This window comes from Acipenser ruthenus, chromosome 35, assembly GCF_902713425.1.
Source record: "Acipenser ruthenus chromosome 35, fAciRut3.2 maternal haplotype, whole genome shotgun sequence".
Taxonomy (NCBI): domain Eukaryota; kingdom Metazoa; phylum Chordata; class Actinopteri; order Acipenseriformes; family Acipenseridae; genus Acipenser; species Acipenser ruthenus.
This window is the reverse complement of record NC_081223.1, coordinates 427,712-449,715: the sequence shown is the minus strand read 5'-3', so window position 1 is coordinate 449,715 and position 22,004 is coordinate 427,712. Positions and strand designations below refer to the sequence as shown.

Here is a 22,004-nt window from a genome sequence, read left to right as displayed (position 1 = left end):
TGGCCTCAAATAAATTGTCTACTTTAATGTCTGCTTAGCCTACCTATCAGTCTGGTGAAATTGTGAAAATGTGTAATTGACTTGTGGATGTTCACATCAGAACTCGAGCTGTCATTCTCGTCCCCTCAAACTGGCGCAGGCAACACATCTGCCTGGATTCCTGCATGATATAAATGTGTTTCTTCATTTGCGCGGCCTGCTTTTTATTATTCATTGGGGTTTGTTTACTACATGCCTCCATAGCTGAGCCTTTAATCAGACAGTCCTTGTAGGTGACAGTCCAGTTTGATCCGCACGTACTTCTGCCAAACTTAAATTCAAAGTACAATCTTCGAAATGGGTTATTATTATTATTATTATTATTATTATTATTATTATTATTATTTATTTTAATTAACGTACTGACTGACAATCAGAGGACTAATATGAAAGAGGTGCGTGCATCAATTGCAGCTAATCAGCTCCCATTAGCACCTGAACCTCTTTATAAACCTATTGCGCTCTAAGGAACACCAAACTCAGCTACTGACGGTTTTGTTTTTATTATTGTTTCTTTATAACGGTGAAAGAAATTCACGGTCGGGTCTGCCTTGGATTTAATGATGCCGTGTTGTCTTAGATTTGGGTAATTGTTGATCTTTTCTCTTCTTTAGAAACGTTCATTTTATTGTGTGTTTCTCACTTGCGTGTTTTTTTTTTTCAATGCAGAATAACATTGCTGTTAGCAGTGTTAGTCACTGAAGTTTGGACGCAGAACCCCCCTCTAGGTACGATAACGGTCGCTTCAGCAGAGCTGTTCTTTCAGATTCCTGTTTATTTGCCGGTTGTGTGTTTTCAAGTATCGTTGTCTTCTGCAGGCTCGGTGAGGACAGAATGTCAAGGGAGTGTTATGATGATGATGTTGGATAAGTCGTTTGTTGGAAAGTATTTTCGCATCAGTGTTATTGGTGAGTGATCATTTTTCTTGAATGGAAAGCTTTTGATGTATAAAGCCTGTTGACTCGTAATGTAATGACGTGAATTAAGTACAGAGCACTCCCGCGCTGTATGGCAGCAACCAGGCTTTGTTTTTGTAAGATGCAGGGTATGAAAAGCTCTTGCCTTGGATTTAAAAGCATGTTGCTGATCACACTAAATAGACCTGTGCTGCTACAACCTTATTCAGATTTGTTGACTGCAAGTGCGCAGAAATAGAAATCATTTACTCTAAACTTACTGTTTTGAACGAGAGTATAATTCTATTAATATAAATAGTTTTTAAAGAATTGCAGTAAGTAGATGGAATGGGGCGGTGGGGGTGTTCACTTTGTTATATCTCTACCTTGCTTGATCACGTGTACAGTTTCTTAAAGCCAACTGAATTTCTTTTCCATAGACAATAAGGGGGTGCTTGTGTCCCTCTCTCCAAGACTGGCTGCACAGTGTGGATATAGCTTAACTGTTGACTTCTTGGGAAATGCCAAGTTCCTTGCTTCTGTGCTGAGCTGCTTTGCTCAGAACACAGTGAGTCCTCATTTTATTTCTTGTAAACTTGTTTCTAATGGTGACATGCTGGGACTAACTTTAGCCTTTGTTTCCAGAATGATGAGACCTACAAGCTGACAGTACAAATCAGTGTCTTCTCAAACAGTGCTATGACTTCAGCTTCCTCCTATGTTCAGAGCATGACATGCCGCTATTCTCCATGGGCAGAGAGGGAGATTCTGTGTGAAAGAAACTACATGGAGGTAAGGGCTGTCAGGATGTGATAATGCTGTTCAGTATAACTTGTTGGGTTTTGTGGGTATTTAATTGTCATTACAGAAGTGCTTCACTCATGACTAATGTGAATTCTCTTTAGGTTTCTGTGAGAAGAGGTGTGCCACTTATTGAGCCGAACTTTGTTCAAGATGATCCTGATTGGTCCCTTGCATACCCTGAGGTAGAATCATGTGACTTTGCATTTGCATCATTCATGTCCCCTTGGTCTTGCCTATTGAGATCTACTCTACTGTCTCATCTAGAGGAAGCAAAATCTAACGGCCCCTTAACTTTAACCTGTCTCCCAATTAGGTGGCCATATACGAATTGTGTGACATTTAAGGCATTGTCTTTGCATACATGTATTCTGTGATTGCTTTGATAGAAATTGATTGTGGAGAAATTAACCCTTTCTTGTCAGTGTAAGCCTTGTATTTCAACGACTGAGGTAGTGGCTTCATATGTGCAGGGCTATAAATCCTTCATGATAAATGTGTCCTGATTTATCTTTTTTGAGGACTGCTGCATAGGGGCAGTTTAGGTGTCCTAAAGTTTGGTACACTGATGTATTAAGGTCCAGTACAAACGAATGGCTGTAAACTCTGCCTGTATCGGATCCAGACAACATGCTTTCACATAGGCTTTCGTACGAAGTTGTATTTGAGGATTTTCTCTGTTCCCTTAGATGCCCGCTGAACCTAGAACGGTTTCAGTGATGTGTCAAACTTTCAACTTTCAGTTTTAGTTCCTGTTTATTAAACATAACATCTGTTATGACAAATCCTTTATCCTGGGGATGCTTTGTGTTCAAACTCCCTAATCTAAAGAGATTTTCTTCTGCTAGGCAACTGCTGCTGACAACAGCATCTGGAAAATTGTGTTCCATCTCCCAGCAAATAGAAAGACAACCATGACTGTTGCTCAGGCCATGACAAATGGCTATGGCATAAACACTACACCAACTCGAATTCTGGTTAGAGCTGCATACAACTCCACAGAAAGCCAGCCTCAGGGGGTAAGTAGTCTAGGCTTCATTGTCTAGTACAGTATATCCAGACTATGAAGGTAGATTTAGTCTTGCTTTTATTTTAGTAAAAGTCCCCTCCAACAGATCCAAACTGTACCAATGGCTGTGCTAAGATCAACCACCTTTTATAAGCAAAGATGGATGGTCATGATGGTGGACACTGCAGTTACATGTCCTACTGGTGAGTAAGCTTATGGAGGGCAACGGTGCTCAAAAACTGTTCTAGGTTTTTGTATGAATTTTCTATATCAAGTCTATGGTGTTCCTTTCTGTCAGATGGAACAGCCTTCACAGAACAGATGATTACATGGAATGTTCCCCGTGTTCTACCTCCTCTTGTTCCGACACCACAAATTACTACCCTTGATGTTCAAATGGGAGTTGATGGCCGCAAGCTTGACCCTGCAATGATTCAGAATAGAAATTACAAACTGGATGTCGGTCCCCAGCTAATCACTGTAAAAATTCCTGTGGGAGCTGATGGTGGATATTACAAGGTATGTAGAAGTTCAACATCTAAATCCTTCTCATTTTAAAGCTTTCCTCCTAAGATGCTTCTGTGCTTTCAGAGCCATGTATTGGACAACACCTATGTGATCTCTTACTCTATTGAACCAATGCTGGAGCATACCTGGCAAGATGGGCCTGAGAAGACCAAGTACACAGTACTTCATCCAATAACCACTCCTTTCATGCCTCGGCCACCAGTTGTCACAAACAGTATGTAGAACTTGTCCACATGCAGTAAATCAAAGGGATTTGTTGCAGTGCTCCACTTCATATGCTTCATTTCAACTGCATGCTTTAATTTCAGACACTGTTCCTAAAGCCAGAGTGTTCAATGTGACCCTGGGGACATTCCTGCCTGATGTGGAGCTGGTCAAAATTATAGTTGGACCAGAGACGTTAACTGTGCCAGAAGCCAACCTAAAAGGTTATAATGTCCAGGAGCATGTCTTTCCCAATGGATCAAAGACCTACACTCTCCAGGTGCCATTTGAGGACCCCAATGTGAAGCAAAAGGTAACATCCCACCTGTTCAACCATTCAATTGTCCTTTGAAAACATTTGCTTCCTGTGGACATGTTGCTTGCTGTCTGACTTTGGGTTTAATCCTACAAACGTTTTCTTTTCAGGTAACTCCTCCAGACACCAGAACCTACATTCTGCCCCTGACCTACTTGCTGAATATAGTGCCAGAGAATACACCCTTTACTCATCCTGCTGTAGTGGAAGCCATTCTCAAAGACATCAGTAAGTGCCTGACTATTTGGTCTAAAACTACTCTTTTCTAACCAATCCAGTCCATTGCCCTGACAACTGCTCTTCCTCTTGCAGTTCCACCTACAGTAACTGGCTACTGTGATGGTGCTTCATTCTATACCATGGTAACATATGGCAACATGGGTCGCAACTGGATTCCTTTTGTGGGCTCAAGAGAACTTGGTGGAAGTCTGCTTGCCCTGTACAAGTATAATGCCAACTCTACCAATTTCTGGATGACTGTGCCATACAATTCAGTTGATGCCACATATGAAGTAAGTGATGGAACTTTAAAATGCGTTTAGCTGTTTTGGGTTCAACACATTATTGACCTGATGTATTGTCTCTGTAGGTGATCAGTTCTTCAGGCATCAGAAGCAGGCTTGACTTGACCTTGAAGGATATTGGGACCATGGTTGTGGTGGCTGACTTCTCCCTGTCCTGCAGTTTCCCTACAAAGATGATTGGTAACTCCTGGAAACAAAGCATTCTTTAGAATAGCTGCTTTTGAGATTAGCATGAAGTGGTATTGAAGCAATAATCTGTTTCCTTAACCTGGCTCAATGCTATGTTTCAGATTGCTTTACCAATGGAACTATGGCAGCTCTTGCTGTGAAAGTGGAATCTGTCCCCAGTTTGTCTCCAAGTCAACTAACTCTAAGGGATCCAAGTTGCCGGCCTCTTCAGTCTGATGCTATCAATGCAGTTTTCTACTTCAATGTCAACTCCTGTGGAACAACTAGAAGGGTTAGTATTGACCACATTTAAAACTATATTTTTTGAGCAGGTTCAACATTGACAAGTTGGCCACAACACCCCTGGATCAATCTGGGGAGCCATGGTGACCAAAAATTTCTATATGCTGAATTACTTGCATGAATTGTGGACATCTGAAGGATGCCACCTTTTTGTATTGAACTGCTTGTCCAGTTGACAAAGGTGGTGACACATGACTATTGGTTATGGCATTGATTGTGCTGCCTAGAGACCTTTTGGGTCAATTGCAGTGAACTGGAAGGTGCGTACTAACTGGGGATGATCCCGTGGTGAGGCCGGGACTAAACTAATACATGAGTTGATACCAATTGCAGCTCAAGAGTCACCAGCTGTGTATTCAAACGTGTATTTGGAACAAATCCAAAATAACTGTTGCCCTCCTAGAGGTTACTAAAACAATACCATATTAGTCTAGCAGTTTCTGTAGACAGACTTGTGGTATCATACTAACTGTAACAATCATGAGGTCCCAAAATTGTTCAATTATGAAATTGCAATATTCATTACCAATGATTTTTTTTTTTTTTTTTTTTTAATTGTGAAATTGGTACTACGTTAGTACAGAGCTGGGGATGATCCAGAGTACCATATTAGCTAGTCTGCAACTTGGTATGCAGCTCCATACTAAATCTACAAGTTCATTGCAACCTGGGTCTTTTGATTTCTCTTCCAGTTTGACAACAACCTCCTGACTTATGAGAATGAAGTGCTGTTCACATCTTACCGGTAAGGATTGCAATCAAATTGAGTATCCTTGTGGTTGAGCCTGAAACTCTCCTAACCTCATCTCCTCTTTCCAGGTTGAGAGTTGCCTGTCACTATCTGGTCAATGACACCAAGGTAGTACAGTTCTTGTACCAGAATAATCCTGCACCTGTAGTCCAGCCTGGCTTGGGGGACCTTGCAGTCATCATGCGGCTTGCATTGGGTAGGACTTGGCAATTGAAATAATATAGATGCTCTAGCGTGTTTCCACCTATAAAATTCTCCCTTGCATCTCTGCAGATTCTACCTACAACGACTTCTATGGAGCTCAGGATTACCCTGTTGTGAAGTACTTGCGAAGACCCTTGTATTTTGAGGTAGAGCTCCTGTACAGCAGGGATCCACAGGCTGAATTGTTTTTGGAGAACTGCTGGGCAACCTATTCTGCTGACAGGAATAGCTCTCCAAAGTGGGATGTTGTTGTGGACAGGTAAGATGCTGGAATATGATATTGCTCCTACAAAAACCTAGGAATTGGAGTTGTGGCTGATGTGCTCCTGACCTACTTTCTCTTTCTAGCTGTGAGAACTCTGCAGATGAGTACTTGACCATCTTTCACCCAGTCTCCAGCAATGCAAGAGTGCTGTTCCCATCCCATCTGAAGAGGTTTGAAGTGAAAATGTTTTCCTTCACAAGCGGCCGGGATGCACTGAAAGGACAGGTAAAGTGGAGTGTTGGGATGGGGGTCTTGTACCACAATGTGTGGTTTGGATTGCTTTGCAAGCAGCAAATAGTCACTGTGCTCAAATCTTTAGTGAGTTGGAATGAAAACATATAACTGCACATTTGCAAGAAACACTTACTATGATGCAATATATTTGTTTTTCAATTCAGTAATCCTCATTGGATGATGGTCCTGCCTGATCTATTGATGCTTGTTTTACTTGACAAGGTGTGCTGTCTTTTCAGATTTACTTCCACTGCAGTGTTGTGATATGTGATTCAAACCGGCCATCAGACAGCCTCTGTAGCAGACGGTGCATTCCAGGGAAACAGAGGCTTGGTAAGAGCTCTGTCTGTTGGGGGGAGGGGGTGACATTTTGCATGCATTTTTGTCCATTTGTTTTGATGGACTCCTCCTGTAGGTCGCAGTGCTGAAGGGATGGATGGTGGTGCAGTAAAGGCATTTGTGTCTTCTGGCCCAATTGAGCTGAAGAGAGATGGATCCCTTCACTTTATGCCTAGAAGCGGTAATATGCATGATGTGAACACAATTGCAGTTCAAGTAAAATATATAACTATCTCTTTATATTCCACTAACTATTTCTTTCTTCTCTTGCAGCCCAATTCAATGTGTGGTCCCTTCTGGGAGCTGCAATGGGTGTGTGTTCAGTGATTGTCTTTGTAGCTGGAGTTGTATATTTTTGGAAAATGCCCAAAAGTGTGTATTGATAAATAAAAATATTGCTTGTAAAGACTGTTTTGGATTGTGTGGTGTGTGTGTGGTGTGTGTGGTTTTTTTTTTTTTTTTTTTTTTTTTTTTTTTTTTGGTGGGTGCTTGACTAATTCTACATAGATTATATATTGGTGTGTCAGAATGGCCATGTTAATGGTATTCTCTCCTCTTACTGCATTGAATGCTTTGCTTGTTTCCTGATCAGGCCATTCTCAATATGGTGTGTTACTCAAGGATTCTTCACTAATTCACTGAGTGAACGCGGGGGCAAAGACTTTCCTTCTCATTGAGTTGTAACCCTCTTTGTTCCTTCTTGCTTTGACATGCTGCTTTCAGTATGCAAGTTTAGGGTGAAATTATCAACACTCCTGTATATAAACCTTGTTCTAGCATCACAAAAAGTGTGTAGATTTATATGGGCTGATTGCTTGTTTTTTTGTTATGAATACAAGTTTGTATTCATTTTGTTCACTGAGGTTAATACGTCTTTTACTGGAAGTGGTCCCTGGTGAGAGCTCCAAGTAAGGTATTAGTTTAACTTTTTCAGTTTTAACACTGTGTACAAATGAGGTTGTGTTTTTTTTTTTTTTTTTTTGTTTGTTTGTTTTTTTTAGTAATTTGAGTTACTGGTTAAACAAACAACTACTTGGCAACATGTTCTCTTCATGTTTGTTTTCACTGTGGTTTATATAGTCTGTTACTGGATAAACTCATTTTACGAAACACGTTCCGTAACAAACCGGTACACCCGATGCGGGGAATCTTTAGATCCGCGCACCAGTCTGAACCAGAAGTTCCATTCTTTGAGCTGTTCGGTAAAACAGGAGGACTCTATCTATATATATATATATATATATATATAATAGAGTTAGCTGAGTAAAAAGAACTGAATTCAGTACACCCGCTGGCAACCCCTTGTGTAATGTGTTTATACTATATAGAGGACGCTGAGTTTGATGCAAGACTCGAGCAGACATTCATATTATTAAACCTGCTCGCAGACTCTCCGGCGCCGTCACTCTGAGTGCTCTTTGAAACGGACTGAGATCGTATTTATATTCATGTTGGGTTAATCGGAGATGATTATCGGCGGCCCGTCTGTAGTACTACCGGAGATTTTAATTGCACAGTTTGTACCGCTCTGTGCAGCACCGTCCCGTTTGTAACACGGTACGTGAACTGCATTCTGCTGAACAAAACATAACAGCAGCAGCAGCAGCGCCATCTACTGGACAAAACCCAGACATGCACGTTGAAACAATGATCCAGTTCAATATCTACAAAGAATGAACAAGAAACTATTGGCGAAGCCCTGAAAAAGAAAATATTATACAAAACGGTTTAAAATCAAATGTTTAATTGTTAATCTAACCATTTTTAGTTACTGTGGAACTACTTCTCTCAGTGGAAGGTGACAAAAATAACAATTATTAAAATAAGGTTTAAAGTCTTCTTTACCAACAACAACACACTCCTAGACCCATTTAATAATAGCAATAATACACTCCAGGGTCTGTGTGTTATCATGAGATATATCACCACTTCCTGGGCGGTTGAAGAACTCCACTTCGTCTAGTGCCTCCCAACGCACCCAAGGCGTGGTGATATTACCTCATGATAACACACACACCCTGTCGTGTATTACTGCTTCATTAATGTAGTCATTAGGTTTATATGTCACATTCCTTTGTTGTCACTGTATTGATTTAGATATTCGGGTTGGATACCTCGGAAGCCAGCGGAACTCCAGCGTTTCTCCGACAACCACTGATAACCCCTCCCGTGATGATCGGCGCTGCCATGACAACCCATGACATCACCCGCACAAGTTACAACACGGCGAGTCATTTTTTGTAGCACAGTATTAACGTGTTATTGTTTTCACAAAATAACATCAATAAGATTATCAGATCACCTGCTAGTGTGTACTAAACAAAACCTCAAATATCAGTGAATTGATACAGAGACAAGCCGTGGCACCAGCAAGAGGTTAAAATGAAATTAATAAATAAATTACGACATGAAAGAAAAATACATGTGGGTATATTTAATCAAAAATCCATGCATCCATAATTCTGATTATCTAAATAATCTCACAGCTAATTCTTTACAAATGATCATTTTCTATATTTCTTGGAGTGCTAATGTGGTGTTATAGTTTAACATATTAATGGATTTTAGAAATCATCTATGCTAGTCTGCCCCTCAAACAGTTTTAAATATAATTTTGATTTAAATGGCAGGTAGTATATAAATCAATTTCTAAAACAGGTCGCATTTTGTAATTTAAATAGGCCTACGTATGAGCTGCCAAAACGTATTTTTGTTTCATGTCGTTATTAATGTATTTACTTATTTATTTGGTTAAACTTTAATCCAGCCTTACATTTTAACTTCTTGAAGTTACCACAGCGTGTCTATGTATGAATTACTGACGAGTAATATTTGTGATTTGATTACTCTAGCAGATAAACTGATAATGTATGGATGTTATTTTGTGAAAACAATACAATATTAAAAAAAGAAATACTACAACATTTAATAAATAAATAAATGATATACTAAACTGAAGCACATTTGTTTAGTCTTAATATCATAACAAATATACTTATTATAAATACGCACTTTCTTTTATTTGTTGGAAAACGGTCTGGAAGTGAAGTAAAGTGGTTCTTTTTTTTAATACTGTGCTATTTGAGTATTTAAAATATGGTTTTCTTCAAAATTAAAATGCCAGCAACGGTGTGTTAATTTAACGAAGCGCCTAACGCCCCTCGGAACGTTCGCATTTTTAAATCCTAACGGTCTCTGCTCAGCTGAGTGGAATGTTCACGAGCCGGTTGCCTAGCAGCGTCTCCGCCTCCTTCTCTGCCCCGCCCCCTCTCGCCCTCTCTCGTTGCTCCAGCTAGGAGTTCAAATTTAGCTTCGTTATATTAGCGCAATTCTTTACTAACTTTTACAAATTAGCTTATTAGAGGCTTCGTGTTTTTAAGATGGTTCAGGTGCAGTCCGGGCAGACTGACTGCAGCATCATTACAGTATACCGCACTGTGCTCAGCTTTGTGTGGCGGCTGATACACAAAATAATGAACGACTGTTAAATAAATCACATGTATTGCTTTTTAATGTTAATATGTATCTGGTATTCTAAGTATTATCAACAATTAATAATTCAGTTATATTCATATTCAGAATGTAATACAGTATTAAGACAGGGTCCAGTATTAGAAATAAATAAACACGCTTTAAGAGAAACAGCAGTGATGTTTATTGACCAATCCCATACATTCTCTATATGTTTCTACATTGTGGTTGCACAGGGACAAGGGACTCAGTGATGTTAAAAAAGAATAAAAACTAGAGCCCACAATTAACAAATATAGAAAGGGGGAAGAAATGTATTGCCTGTTTGCAGTACCTTACACCTCTATTAAATGTCATTTGCCATGTGTCTGCCCAGTTCTGAATGCTGTCTAGAACATTTTGAATGACATTTGCTGCTGCAACACTGTTTGCCACTCCTCCTAATTGGAACTGCAAACACAAGTCAAAAAGGAAGTTAGAAAGGCCAAGAGAGATAGATATAAATGAACATTGCTTAGGGGGCTAAAACCAATTCCAAAATGTTTGTCCAATATTATAACAGCAAGAGAACATTCAAAGAGGAGGTTAAATGTCTAAGAGATACAAATGGCAAAATCATAGACGAAGAAAACAAAAATAGCAAATATATGAAATGATCACTTTTCACAAGTTTTTACAAAGGAGGATACGGACAACATTATTATTATTTATTTATTTATTAGCAGACGCCCTTATCCAGGGCGACTTACAATCGTAAGCAAATACATTTCAAGTATCACAGTACAAGTAATAATACTTTTGGTTCAAGCAAGTACAATTGTGACAAAATACAATTCAATAATACAGCAGATAACAGTGTCAGTGATAGTTACATCAGGATCTGATTAAATACAAAATACTACAGATTAAACACTTGGCAGATTACAGTACTCTGAAATACAGGATTAAATGCAGCACATGGGGTGGGTTTGTGACCCTGGAGCAGGGAGGAGAGGTCAGAGTCTGAGAAGGAGGGTGAGTTAGTAGGGGATGCAGTGGTGTAGGGGTTGGAGCAGGAGGGGGTACGGGGGAAGGAGAGGTGTTAAAGAGTTTGCGGATATTTGAGATTTTAAAAGAGAAAACATAGGTCAAAAAAGAAGTCATCAGAGGAGATAGAGGAGGGGGGAGAAGGTAGAGAATAGTTTACGTGGGTTGTTAGTGGAGGCTTAGATTACAGATTGGAAATAAGTACATTTAGCAGAGGAGAGAGTAGATGAGAAGGAGGAGAGAAGAGTGCAGTAGAGGGCTAAGGCAGCAGGGAGTTTGGTTCTCTTCCATTTCTTTTCAGCAGATCGCAGTGTGATTCTTGCTGAGCGGAGCGGAGAGGAGAGCCAGGGTTGGGGAGGGGAGGGAGGAGAAGAGGGTGGAGGTAGCAGAGTCTACAGAGAGTTGTGAGAAGGAGTCGATAGGAGGGAGGTGAGAGAGAGCAGTGGAGGCAAGGACAGAGGGGGAGAGAGAGTGGAGGTTACGGCGAGAGGTGACAGTTGGGGGTAGGAGCTACAGTAGAAAACCGCATTATTTATTTCAGCACAGACTAGTGTTGTCTATTGTATCAACGCACATACCAACTGTTGCTCCATGAATGATGTAATGACAAGTGTAAAAAAAATGGATTGAAGCCAACCCAAAAAAGTAGGATTATATATTTCAATATCGTTATAGCTATAAACGATCCACACATTTTACAATAGCAATTGCTATTTGACAATGACCAATAAGTAATTTTGTTGCAATACTGTATACAATGTGAACAGAATCAGACATTGCTCCGTTGTCTCGAAGAAACATCTTCAATTTGTATTTAAAAAGGACGCCCAACGTGGGGCTCGAACCCACGACCCTGAGATTAAGAGTCTCATGCTCTACCGACTGAGCTAGCCGGGCTGACTGGAAAAAGCTTCTTTCACTGTAACCAACTGAGCTATTAATTTGTAGTCTCAGAATTAAAAAAAACACAACAAAAGATTCCAAATATAATGAACTGAACGTCACCAGAAACAGCTTTGATGAGACAAAGTCGTTTGACACGAACCCTAAGGATTTTATACCAGATTCATTGTCGCTTAGAAACAACTGCAGCCTCCCTGCCTCAATACAAATAATACCAATACAAAAATCAAATTACATGTATTTAAGAATGAACGGTCTCATCCATCTGGAACCATAATCTGAGTTGAGAGGCACCCAACCGGTGGAGGATTTAAAATGTAAGGAGATGTGAATAGAGTCAAATACATTTGCATCATTCTGTATATATATTTGTGTATATATATATATATATATATATAAATATTATTCATATTTCAACTAGCTGTAGCTTTATTTTTTAATTTTGTTTAATACTTTTTTTATTTTATAACTGTAGCTTTATTATCATAATGAAAACACATTACACATGACCACAGTTCTGTAACAAAATGACAATAACAAAGATGTTCCCATACCGGGAGTCGAACCCGGGCCGCCTGGGTGAGAACCAGGAATCCTAACCGCTAGACCATATGGGAAGCTAATTTGCAAAGATATTTTTTATTGGCAATGTAGTCTGCCATTTGCAAATTCAAAAAAAAAAAAAAAAAAAATTGCAAATATTTCGACCAGGTATGTTTTCAGTTTCTTCAAAAAGTAGATCCGCACATAGCAACTGTTACTCCATGAATGATGTAATGACAAGTGTAAAAAAAGAAACGAATTAAGCCAACCCCAAAAAAATAAATGTATTTATTTCAATGTCGTTATAGCTATAAACGATGCACGCATTTTACAATAGCAATTGCTACTTGACAATGACCAATAAGTAATTTTGTTGCAATACTGTATACAATGTGAACATAATCAGACTTTGCTCCGTTGCCTCGAAGAAACATCTACAATTTACAACATCTACAATCTTAGCCACAGCTGTGATTATGTAGCTTTGTTACACAGTATAAATAATTATTAATTGTAAAATATTAAAATCAGACCTGCAGGTTAACAGATCCATCATAAACTTTGTGAAATCAAATACATTCAAGAAGAAAACATTTTGATTTTCCACATTCTTAAAGTTGAGTGAAAAGTTTCCAGTTTTTTTCCTGTGGACCCCCTGGACTGTCTGTCTCTGAGGACCCCAGGTTTAGAACCACTGCTCTGGATTAAAGAGCATCATTTTATTACTCGCTCTCTTTCTCCCTCTTGTGGTTACAGAGTGTAGTGCAGTTAGTTCTGTTTGGTGTTTTGATGAAACATTGACGAGAGTCCCTGCAATGGAGGTCCTGTATGGGTGGTTCCATGGTGTAATGGCTAGCACTCTGAATCCAGCGAGCTGAGTTCAAATCTCGGTGCATTTGTGTTATATTTGTCTTACAAAAACACTTTATACTCTGGTTTTGGTTTAAATAACGAATGCTTTAAACTCTGGTTTAGTGTCTTTCATAGTAACTAATATTAGTATATACACTACTGATACTGCAGATTCCACCCTCGCCCCGCAGTGGAGGAGCGACCTTCCTACGGATGTCAGGACTGCCCAGTCCCTGACCACCTTCCGGAGCCTCCTCAAGACACACCTCTTCAGACAGGACCTGTAAAACTCAACTCTCCCCTTCTGGACAATATAGCACTGCCTTTAATGCACTTTAACTTGCACTTATCTGCTCCCTATTTTACTGTATTTAATCCTGCACTGAACCCAATCTGTAGTGTCTTATTTTTTACAAATTTTAGATTGTGCGTGCGAGCGTCCTGAGACTGAGGCAACATATCCAGGAGGAGCAGGCGTGGACTGGTCATCGGGAAGTGCGGGAGAATCCCCGGCGGGCCGGTCTGTTTGGACCTGCGTGGGCCGCTGGTCTAGGTTTGATTTATAATATATATTTTTTTCTTCCCATTACATACTGCCACATTAATACGCTGTTATTAATGTGGCAGTCTCGCTCTCTCGCGCACACATCACCACACCAGTCATCTCTTGGGTAGATCCAATATCGCAATATCTAAGGGGGGGCGAGGAGTGGCCACTCCCTGATTGGACTTGCCCGGATTTTCTTAGAACGTGATTGGTCAGCCAGATTTAGTCTTTCGTTTGAACCTCTTGTATTGATAGTGGACGATAGTGATGGGCAGTTTGATTCTTTTTAGTGTCTCGATTCATTGGATTCAGTTCAGTTTGGTGAATCGATTTATTTCGTTCATTTGATTCACTGATTCAATGACACAAAACCAATGAATGTAGATCGCATTAAGATTGTTTACGTAGGTTTATTTGAACCGGAAAGAACGATTCGTTCGTGAACTGCACATCACTAGTGGATGAGTGTCAGTGTAAAAAATGAAGAGAAAAAGAAAAGGTGGGGCAGAAAAGAATAGAGACAAACGGCAACGGACATGTTCCGCAGGCCGGCTGGTAGTAGGGAGAGCGAGGGAGGTCAGGATGCCAGTGTTAATCAGCCGACTCAGCCTAGGGAGCCCACTGAAGAAGATGACGCTGTGGCAGGGTCGAGCACAGCAGGTACAAGCAATAGAGTTTATGGTTGCATTAAAATAGATTAAAGACTGGGCTGCGCCTCGTACCTAATAACGCCTTGGCTGTGACTTATTGCTTTTATAAAACGGCTGCACCAATATTTGTAACGTTAGTCACTTTTTGAGATCTAGTCAGCTATGTATAGCTATGCTAAGCTCCACTAGCAGATCGACTAGCTGTCCTGTGCTAGCTAGCTGGGTTACTAAAAAAAACATTAGCTCAAACATTTCCCAGGTGTGTTTTTTTTCTCTCTCTCTCTCTCTCTCTCTCTCTCTCTCTCTCTCTCTCTCTCTCAACTGGTTACCCCTGAAGGCAATTAATTAATATTACATTTCGCAATCAAGGATGATGTAATGCGCAAAGATACTTGTCTTTCATAAGAGCTGAAATAAATTATAGCGCTTTGAGATTATATATGTTACTAGCGGACTGTTTAGAAATGTACTTAATTATATTACAACTTTTCTAAAAAAGAATGTTATGTTGAGAAAGGAGGCTTGTCAAGCCGAAATAGCTCAGCTAGGAGAGCGTTAGATTGAAGATCTAAAGGTCCCTGGTTCGATCCCGGGTTTCAGCAAACAGCAAGAATATTTTTGTTTTGTAGTATTTTGAACTAAAAAACACAACACATTTTCTTCTTCAGTGTAATTGGAGGAAATAATAACATAGCAGAGTGCCATTTTCTAATGTGATTAAGAAATGCATAAAGCACCGTCCCTGGGTGAGCTTGAACCACCAACCTTTCAGTTAACAGCCGAACGCGCTAACCGATTGCGCCACAGAGATCAACCTGTTAAAGCACCAATGCTGTTTCTCTTAAAGCGTGTTTATTTATTTATTTATTTATAATATTAGACCCTGTCTTAATACTGTATTACATTCTGAATATGAATAGAGCTGAATTATTAATTGTTGATAACACAAGAATAGCAGATACATATTTAGCATTAAAAAGCAATACATGTGATTTATTTAATAGTCGTTCATTATTTTGTGTATCAGCCGCCACACAAAGCTGAGTGCAGTGCGGTATACTGTAATGATGCTCCAGTCAGTCTGCCCGGACTGCACCTGAACCATCTTAAAAACACGAAGCCCCTAATAAGCTAATTTGTAAAAGTTAGTAAAGAGTTGCACTAATATAACGAAGCTAAATTTGAACTCCTAGCTGGAGCAACGAGAGAGGGCGAGAGGGCGGGGCAGAGAAGGAGGGGGAGACGCTGCTAGGCAACCGGCTCGTGAACATTCCACTCAGCTGAGCAGAGACCGTTAGGATTTAAAAATGCGAACGTCCCGAGCGGCGTTAGGCGCTTCGTTAAATTAACACACCGTTGCTGGCATTTTAATTTTGAAGAAAACCATATTTTAAATACTCAAATAGCACTGTATTAAAAAAAAAATACTTTACTTCAGTTCATTACCGTTTTCCAACAAATAAAAGGAGGTACATATTTATAATAAGTATATTTGTTATGATATTAAGACTAAACAAATGTGCTACAGTTTGGTGTATAATTTATTTATTAATTTCATTTTAACCTCTTGCTGGTGCCACGGCTTGTCTCTGTATCAATTCACTGATATTTGAGGTTTTGTTTAGTACACACTAGCAGGTGATCTGATAATCTTATTGATGTTATTTTGTGAAAACAATAACACGTTAATACTGTGCTACAGAAAATGACTCGCCGTGTTGTAACTTGTGCGGGTGATGTCATGGGTTGTCATGGCAGCGCCGATCATCACGGGAGGGGTTATCAGTGGTTGTCGGAGAAACGCTGGAGTTCCGCTGGCTTCCGAGGTATCCAACCCGAATATCTAAATCAATACAGTGACAACAAAGGAATGTGACATATAAACCTAATGACTACAAAAAACAAACATATTCGACCCATATAAATCTACACACTTTTTGTGATGCTAGAACAAGGTATATATAAAAGGAGTGTTGATAATTTCACCCTAAACTTGCATACTGAAAGTAGCATGTCAAAGCAAGAAGGAATCTAATAAGTAGATTATGCCTGTGTGATCACAACTCAGAGGCAGGCAGACCTATGACATCACACATGGGACTACAGAAACTGGCAAGGGATTCTGGGAATTGTAGTTTGTTTGCAGTATTACCGTTTTGCGACTGAACACTGGAGGCTGCATTAGCCACTGTATTCGATTTTTTTAGTTTTACATCATCTAACAGGAGTAATACAAACTACACTAAGCAAAAATGTAAGATATATTAATGTTTTATTTATTTTTTGCATGTGTTTGGATTAATACTTAATATTATTAGTTTTTGTGAACACGATCACCCACAGAACTGTATAATAAAGTTTGTTTCTAGAATTCTGTTATTTGCATGTGTGTGTTTTATAATATGCATACCTGTCAGCACTGAGCTTTCAAAATAAGGGAGACTGCATGGGGCAGTACTCTGAAACAGGCCTTCACGGGCATGGTCACCATACGACTTCATGCACACTAGAACACACTGGAATAGTTTAGACTCTTCAACTCACACCCCAATACATTGTGGGAAGTGTAGTCCTGCTGTGAACAGTGCCCAAGAGGTGTAGAATGTACCAGAATGCATTGCAATTGGAAAAAACTGTGTGCCAATGAACAAGGAGTCACATGGTAACCAGAATGCATGCCTGCCACAGGCTTCCCATGGGCCCTATAGTATGACCAATACAGACAGGAAGGAACTGCCTGCTGGAAATAGTGATTTTAGAACCTGAAATGTTAGCAAAGAAGTTTTTTTTTCAAAAGCAATTATTTAGGAGCCGAACTGGAATTTTGATTATTCAAAAAAGGAATGTATTTTTATTTTAGTTTATTTAGGTGTGTGTAATTATTAGGGTTTATGGATTGGTATGTGCTCCTTTTCTATGCACTGCACCCTCAAGTGGTAGTTTTCTTAATAGCTAATGAAATATAGAATTCAGTGTGGAAAGTAAATAAAAATAAAGAACACAGATGACACACTGAGGAGGAGGAGCAGCAGCAAATACAGTTCAACTGAAGACAATTCGTTTCTGCTTTTGAATGAAATGCCTGCCACGGAACACACTGCTGTATTGGAAGGATTTTCCACTTGTTTTATTATTGGATGCAAGTTAATAAAAGCTTATTGTATTCTGAAGATTGGAAAGTTTACACACCTGGAATTATTGTAGAAGTTAAGAGCTGGAAGTGATGTGAAGCACAGTGACTGGGTGATGAGTCGTAATGTAGAGGATACCTAGCTTACAAAAACTTACAAGTGGGAAAATCATTTATGAAGCCACCACAATGTAAATTTAAAGAGACAAGAGAATCCGTAAGGGAGAAGAGCCCAACATAAGGGAAAGTGGACAGGCCTGGCTTTGGTGGTTAACTTTGCACCAGCTTTTGTTTTCAAATGAAGTTAGTTTAAAACATTTCAACACGACACCCCCCTCATGCATTACTATTTCTACACACGAGGCTTCAAAATAATAAAGTTTTTTTTTTTTTATAAATTTAGTCGTCGCCAAATATTTTGACCCCGGTTTTCACCCCAATTTAGCATGCCCAATTATTATCTGTATCCGCGGCTCACCGCTTCAATACTAACCCTTCTAGTTATGCCACAGGAGTTGACATTGAAGTAGAAAACCGCATTGATAGCATCAGACTGAAGAGGCCGGCAACTCTGATCCCTTAAAGTTAGTTGACTTCGAGACAAGCTGGGGACAGATTCCACTTTCACAGCAAGAGCTGCCATAGTTCCATTAGTGAAGCAATCTGAAACACAGCATTTGGATCCAGGTTAAGGAAACAAATTAGCTTCAATACCAATTTATGCAGCTATTATACAGAATGCTTGGTCTGCAGGAGAGTTACCAATCATCTTTGTAGGGAAACTGCAGGACAGAGAGAAGTCAGCCACCACAACCGTGGTCCCAATATCCTTCAAGGTCAAGTCAAGTCAAGACTGCTTCTGATGCCTGAAGAACTGATCACCTACAGAGACAATACATCAGGTCAGTAATGTGTTGCACCCAAAACAGCTAAACACATTTTAAAGTTCCATCACTTACAATTCATTTGATTCCACATATGAAGTATGGCACAGTCATCCAGAAATTGGTAGAGTTGGCATTATACTTGTACAGGGCAAGCAGACTTCCACCAAGTTCTCTTGAGCCCACAAAAGGAATCCAGTTGCGACCCATGTTGCCATATGTTACCATGGTATAGAATGCAGCACCATCACAGTAGCCAGTTACTGTAGGTGGAACTGCAAGAGGAAGAGCAGTTGTCAGGACAATGGATTGGTTAGAAAAGGGTAGTTGTAGACCAAATAGTCAGGCACTTACTGATGTCTTTGAGAATGGCTTAGACTACAGCAGGATGAGTAAAGGGTGTATTCTCTGGCACTATATTCAGCAAGTAGGTCAGGGGCAGAATGTAGGTTCTGGTGTCTGGAGGAGTTACCTGAAAGAGCAAGGGTTTGTAGGATTAAACCCAAAGTCAGACAGCAAGCAACACATCCACAGGAAGCAAGTGTTTTCAAAGGGCAACTGGATGGTTGAACAGGTGGGATGTTACCTTTTGCTTCAGATTGGGGTCCTCAAATGGCACCTGGAGGGTGTAGGTCTTGGATCCATTGGGAAAGACATGCTCCTGGACATTATAATCTTTTAGGTTGGCTTCTGGCACAGTTAACGTCTCTGGTCCAACTATAATTTTGACCAGCTCCACATCAGGCAGGAATGTCCCCAGGGTCACATTGAACACTCTGGCTTTAGGAACAGTATCTGAAATTAAAGCATGCAGTTAAAATGAAGGATATGAAGTGGAGCACTGCAACAAATCCCTTTGATTTACTGCATGTGGACAAGTTCTACATACTGTTTGTGACAACTGGTGGCAGAGGCATGAAAGGAGTGGTTATTGGATGAAGCACTATGTACTTGGTCTTCTCAGGCCCATCTTGCCAGGTATGCTCCAGCATTGGTTCAATAGAGCAAAAGATCACATAGTTGTTGTAGAATACATGGCTCTGAAATCATATAAGCATCTTGGGAAGCAAGCTTTAAAATGAGAAGGATTTAGAAGATGTTGAACTTCTACATACCTTGTAATATCCACCATCAGCTCCCACAGGAATTTTTACAGTGATTAGCTGGGGACCGACATCCAGTTTATAATCTCTATTATGAATCGTTGCAGGGTCAAGCTTGCAGCCATCAACTCCCATTTGAACATCAAGGGTAGGAATTTGTGGTGTCGGAACAAGAGGAGGTAGAACACGGGGAACATTCCATGTAATCATCTGTTCTGTGAAGGCTGTTCCATCTGACAGAAAGGAACACCATAGACTTGATATAGAAAATTCATACATAAACCTAGAACAGTTCTTGAGCACCGTTGCCCTCCATAAGCTTACTCACCAGTAGGACATGTAACTGCAGTGTCCACCATCATGACCATCCATCTTTGCTTATAAAAGGTGGTTGATCTTAGCACAGCCATTGGTACAGTTTGGATCTGTTGGAGGGGAGGGGGGGACTTTTACTAAAAAACAAAAGCAAGACTAAATCTACCTTCATAGTCTGGATATACTGTACTAGAGAACAATGAAGCCTAGACTACTTACCACCTGAGGCTGGCTTTCTGTGGTGTTGTATGCAGCTCTAATCAGAATTCGAGTTGGTGTAGTGTTTATGCCAAGCCATTTGTCATAGCCTGAGCAACAATCATAGTTGTCTTTCTATTTGCTGGGAGATGGAACACAATTTTCCAGATGCTGTTGTCAGCAGCAGTTGCCTAGCAGAAGAAAATCTCATTAGATTAGGGAGTTTGAACACAAAGCATCCCCAGTCTAAAGGATTTGTCATAGCAGATGTCATGTTTAATAAAACAGGAACCAAAACTGAAAGGTGAAAGTTTAACAATGTGTCACTCAAACCGGTCTATGTTCACCGGGCATCTCTAATGGAACAGAGTAAATCCTCAAATACAACTGCGTACGAAAGAGCCTACATGAAAGCATGTGGACTGTATCCGATACAGGCAGAGTTTATAGACATTCATTTGTACTGGACCTTAATATATCAGTGTACCAAACTTTAGGACAATACCTGAAATTGCTCTTATGCAGCAGATTTTAAAAAGGTAAATCAGGACATATTTAAGCATGAAGGGTTTATAACCCAGCACATATGAAGCCACTACCTCAGTGGTTGAAATACAAGGCTTAAACACACCGACAAGAAAGGGTTAACTTCTTCACAATCAAATTACCAAAGAATACATGCAAAGCCAATGCCTTAAATGTCACACAATTCCAATATAGCCACCCTCTTGGGAGACAGGTTAAAGTTAAGGGGGCCATTAGATTTTGCTTCCTCTAGATGAGACAGTAGAGTAGATCTCAATAGGCAAGACCAAGGGGACATGAATGAAGCAAATTCAAAGTCACATGATTCTACCTCAGGGTATGCAAGTGACCAATCAGGATCATCTTGAACAAAGTTTGGCTCAATAAGTGGCACACCTCTTCTCACAGAAACCTAAAGAGAATTCACATTAGTCATGAGTGAAGCACTTCTGCAGTGACAATTAAATACCCACACAACCCAACAAGTTATACTGAACAGCATTATCACATCCTGACAGCCCTTACCTCCATGTAGTTTCTTTCACACAGAATCTCCCTCTCTGCCCATGGAGAATAGCGGCATGTCATGCTCTGAACATAAGAGGAAGCTGAAGTCATAGCACTGTTTGAGAAGACACTGATTTGTACTAAGGTTGTAGCAGCACAGGTCTTATTTAGTGTGATCAGCAAAATGCTTTTAAAGATAACCCAAGGCCTTTCATACCCTGCATCTTACAAAGACGAAGCCTGGTTGATGCCATACAGCGCAGGAGTACTCTGTACTTAATTCAGGTTATTCATTACGAGTCAACAGGCTTTGCACATCAAAAGCTTTCCATTCAAGAAAAATGATCACTCACCAATCACATTGATGCGAAAATACTTTCCAACAAAAGACTTATCCAACATCATCATCATAACACTCCCTTGACATTCTGTCCTCACCGAGCCTGCAGAAGACAACGATACTTGAAAACACACAACCGGAAAATAAACAGGAAGCTGAAAGAACAGCTCTGCTGAAGCGACCGTTATCGTACCTAGAGGGGGGTTCTGCGTCCAAACTTCAGTGACTAACACTGCTAACAGCAATGTTATTCTGCATTGAAAAAAAAAAACACGCAAGTGAGAAACACACAATAAAATGAACGTTTCTAAAGCAGAGAAAAGATCAACAATTACCCAAATCTAAGACAACACGGCATCATTAAATCCAAGGCAGCCCCGACCGTGAACTTCTTTCTCCGTTATAAAGAAATAATAATAAAAACAAACC

At 40.0% G+C, this 22,004-nt stretch overlaps 1 protein-coding gene, 3 long non-coding RNA genes and 2 other non-coding genes across 6 annotated transcripts; 1 reads left to right on the top strand and 5 right to left on the bottom strand.

The window, feature by feature from the left end:
- Positions 1–533: 533 nt before the first annotated feature.
- On the top strand, positions 534–6,992 carry LOC117963001 (uncharacterized). The gene is made up of 22 exons (XM_059007612.1): positions 534–625; positions 709–767; positions 858–947; positions 1,376–1,503; positions 1,581–1,727; positions 1,841–1,921; positions 2,585–2,755; positions 2,852–2,948; positions 3,044–3,264; positions 3,337–3,487; positions 3,582–3,790; positions 3,904–4,021; positions 4,106–4,305; positions 4,383–4,497; positions 4,608–4,777; positions 5,481–5,533; positions 5,608–5,735; positions 5,813–6,002; positions 6,092–6,233; positions 6,482–6,575; positions 6,658–6,762; positions 6,855–6,992. Exons 1-22 carry the CDS (start codon positions 600–602, stop codon positions 6,962–6,964), a joined length of 2,805 nt encoding a protein of 934 aa, XP_058863595.1. The 5' UTR covers positions 534–599; the 3' UTR covers positions 6,965–6,992.
- A 4,910-nt stretch (positions 6,993–11,902) lies between these two features.
- On the bottom strand, positions 11,903–11,975 carry trnak-cuu (transfer RNA lysine (anticodon CUU)). The gene has a single exon. It is a non-coding gene; the product is annotated as a tRNA-Lys (tRNA).
- A 551-nt stretch (positions 11,976–12,526) lies between these two features.
- On the bottom strand, positions 12,527–12,598 carry trnae-uuc (transfer RNA glutamic acid (anticodon UUC)). Its single transcript has one exon. It is a non-coding gene; the product is annotated as a tRNA-Glu (tRNA).
- Positions 12,599–18,696: 6,098 nt separating this feature from the next.
- LOC131705274 (uncharacterized) lies at positions 18,697–19,605 on the bottom strand. Its single transcript, XR_009310275.1, has 4 exons — positions 19,477–19,605; positions 19,174–19,382; positions 18,942–19,059; positions 18,697–18,862 (listed from the first exon to the last, which is right to left on the bottom strand). It is a non-coding gene; the product is annotated as an uncharacterized LOC131705274 (long non-coding RNA).
- Positions 19,606–19,708: 103 nt separating this feature from the next.
- Positions 19,709–21,371, bottom strand: LOC117965227 (uncharacterized). The gene is made up of 5 exons (XR_004661342.2): positions 21,254–21,371; positions 21,060–21,140; positions 20,225–20,394; positions 20,019–20,115; positions 19,709–19,923 (listed from the first exon to the last, which is right to left on the bottom strand). It is a non-coding gene; the product is annotated as an uncharacterized LOC117965227 (long non-coding RNA).
- Positions 21,372–21,594: 223 nt separating this feature from the next.
- On the bottom strand, positions 21,595–22,004 carry LOC117415465 (uncharacterized). Its single transcript, XR_004546418.3, has 3 exons — positions 21,911–22,004; positions 21,769–21,827; positions 21,595–21,678 (listed from the first exon to the last, which is right to left on the bottom strand). It is a non-coding gene; the product is annotated as an uncharacterized LOC117415465 (long non-coding RNA).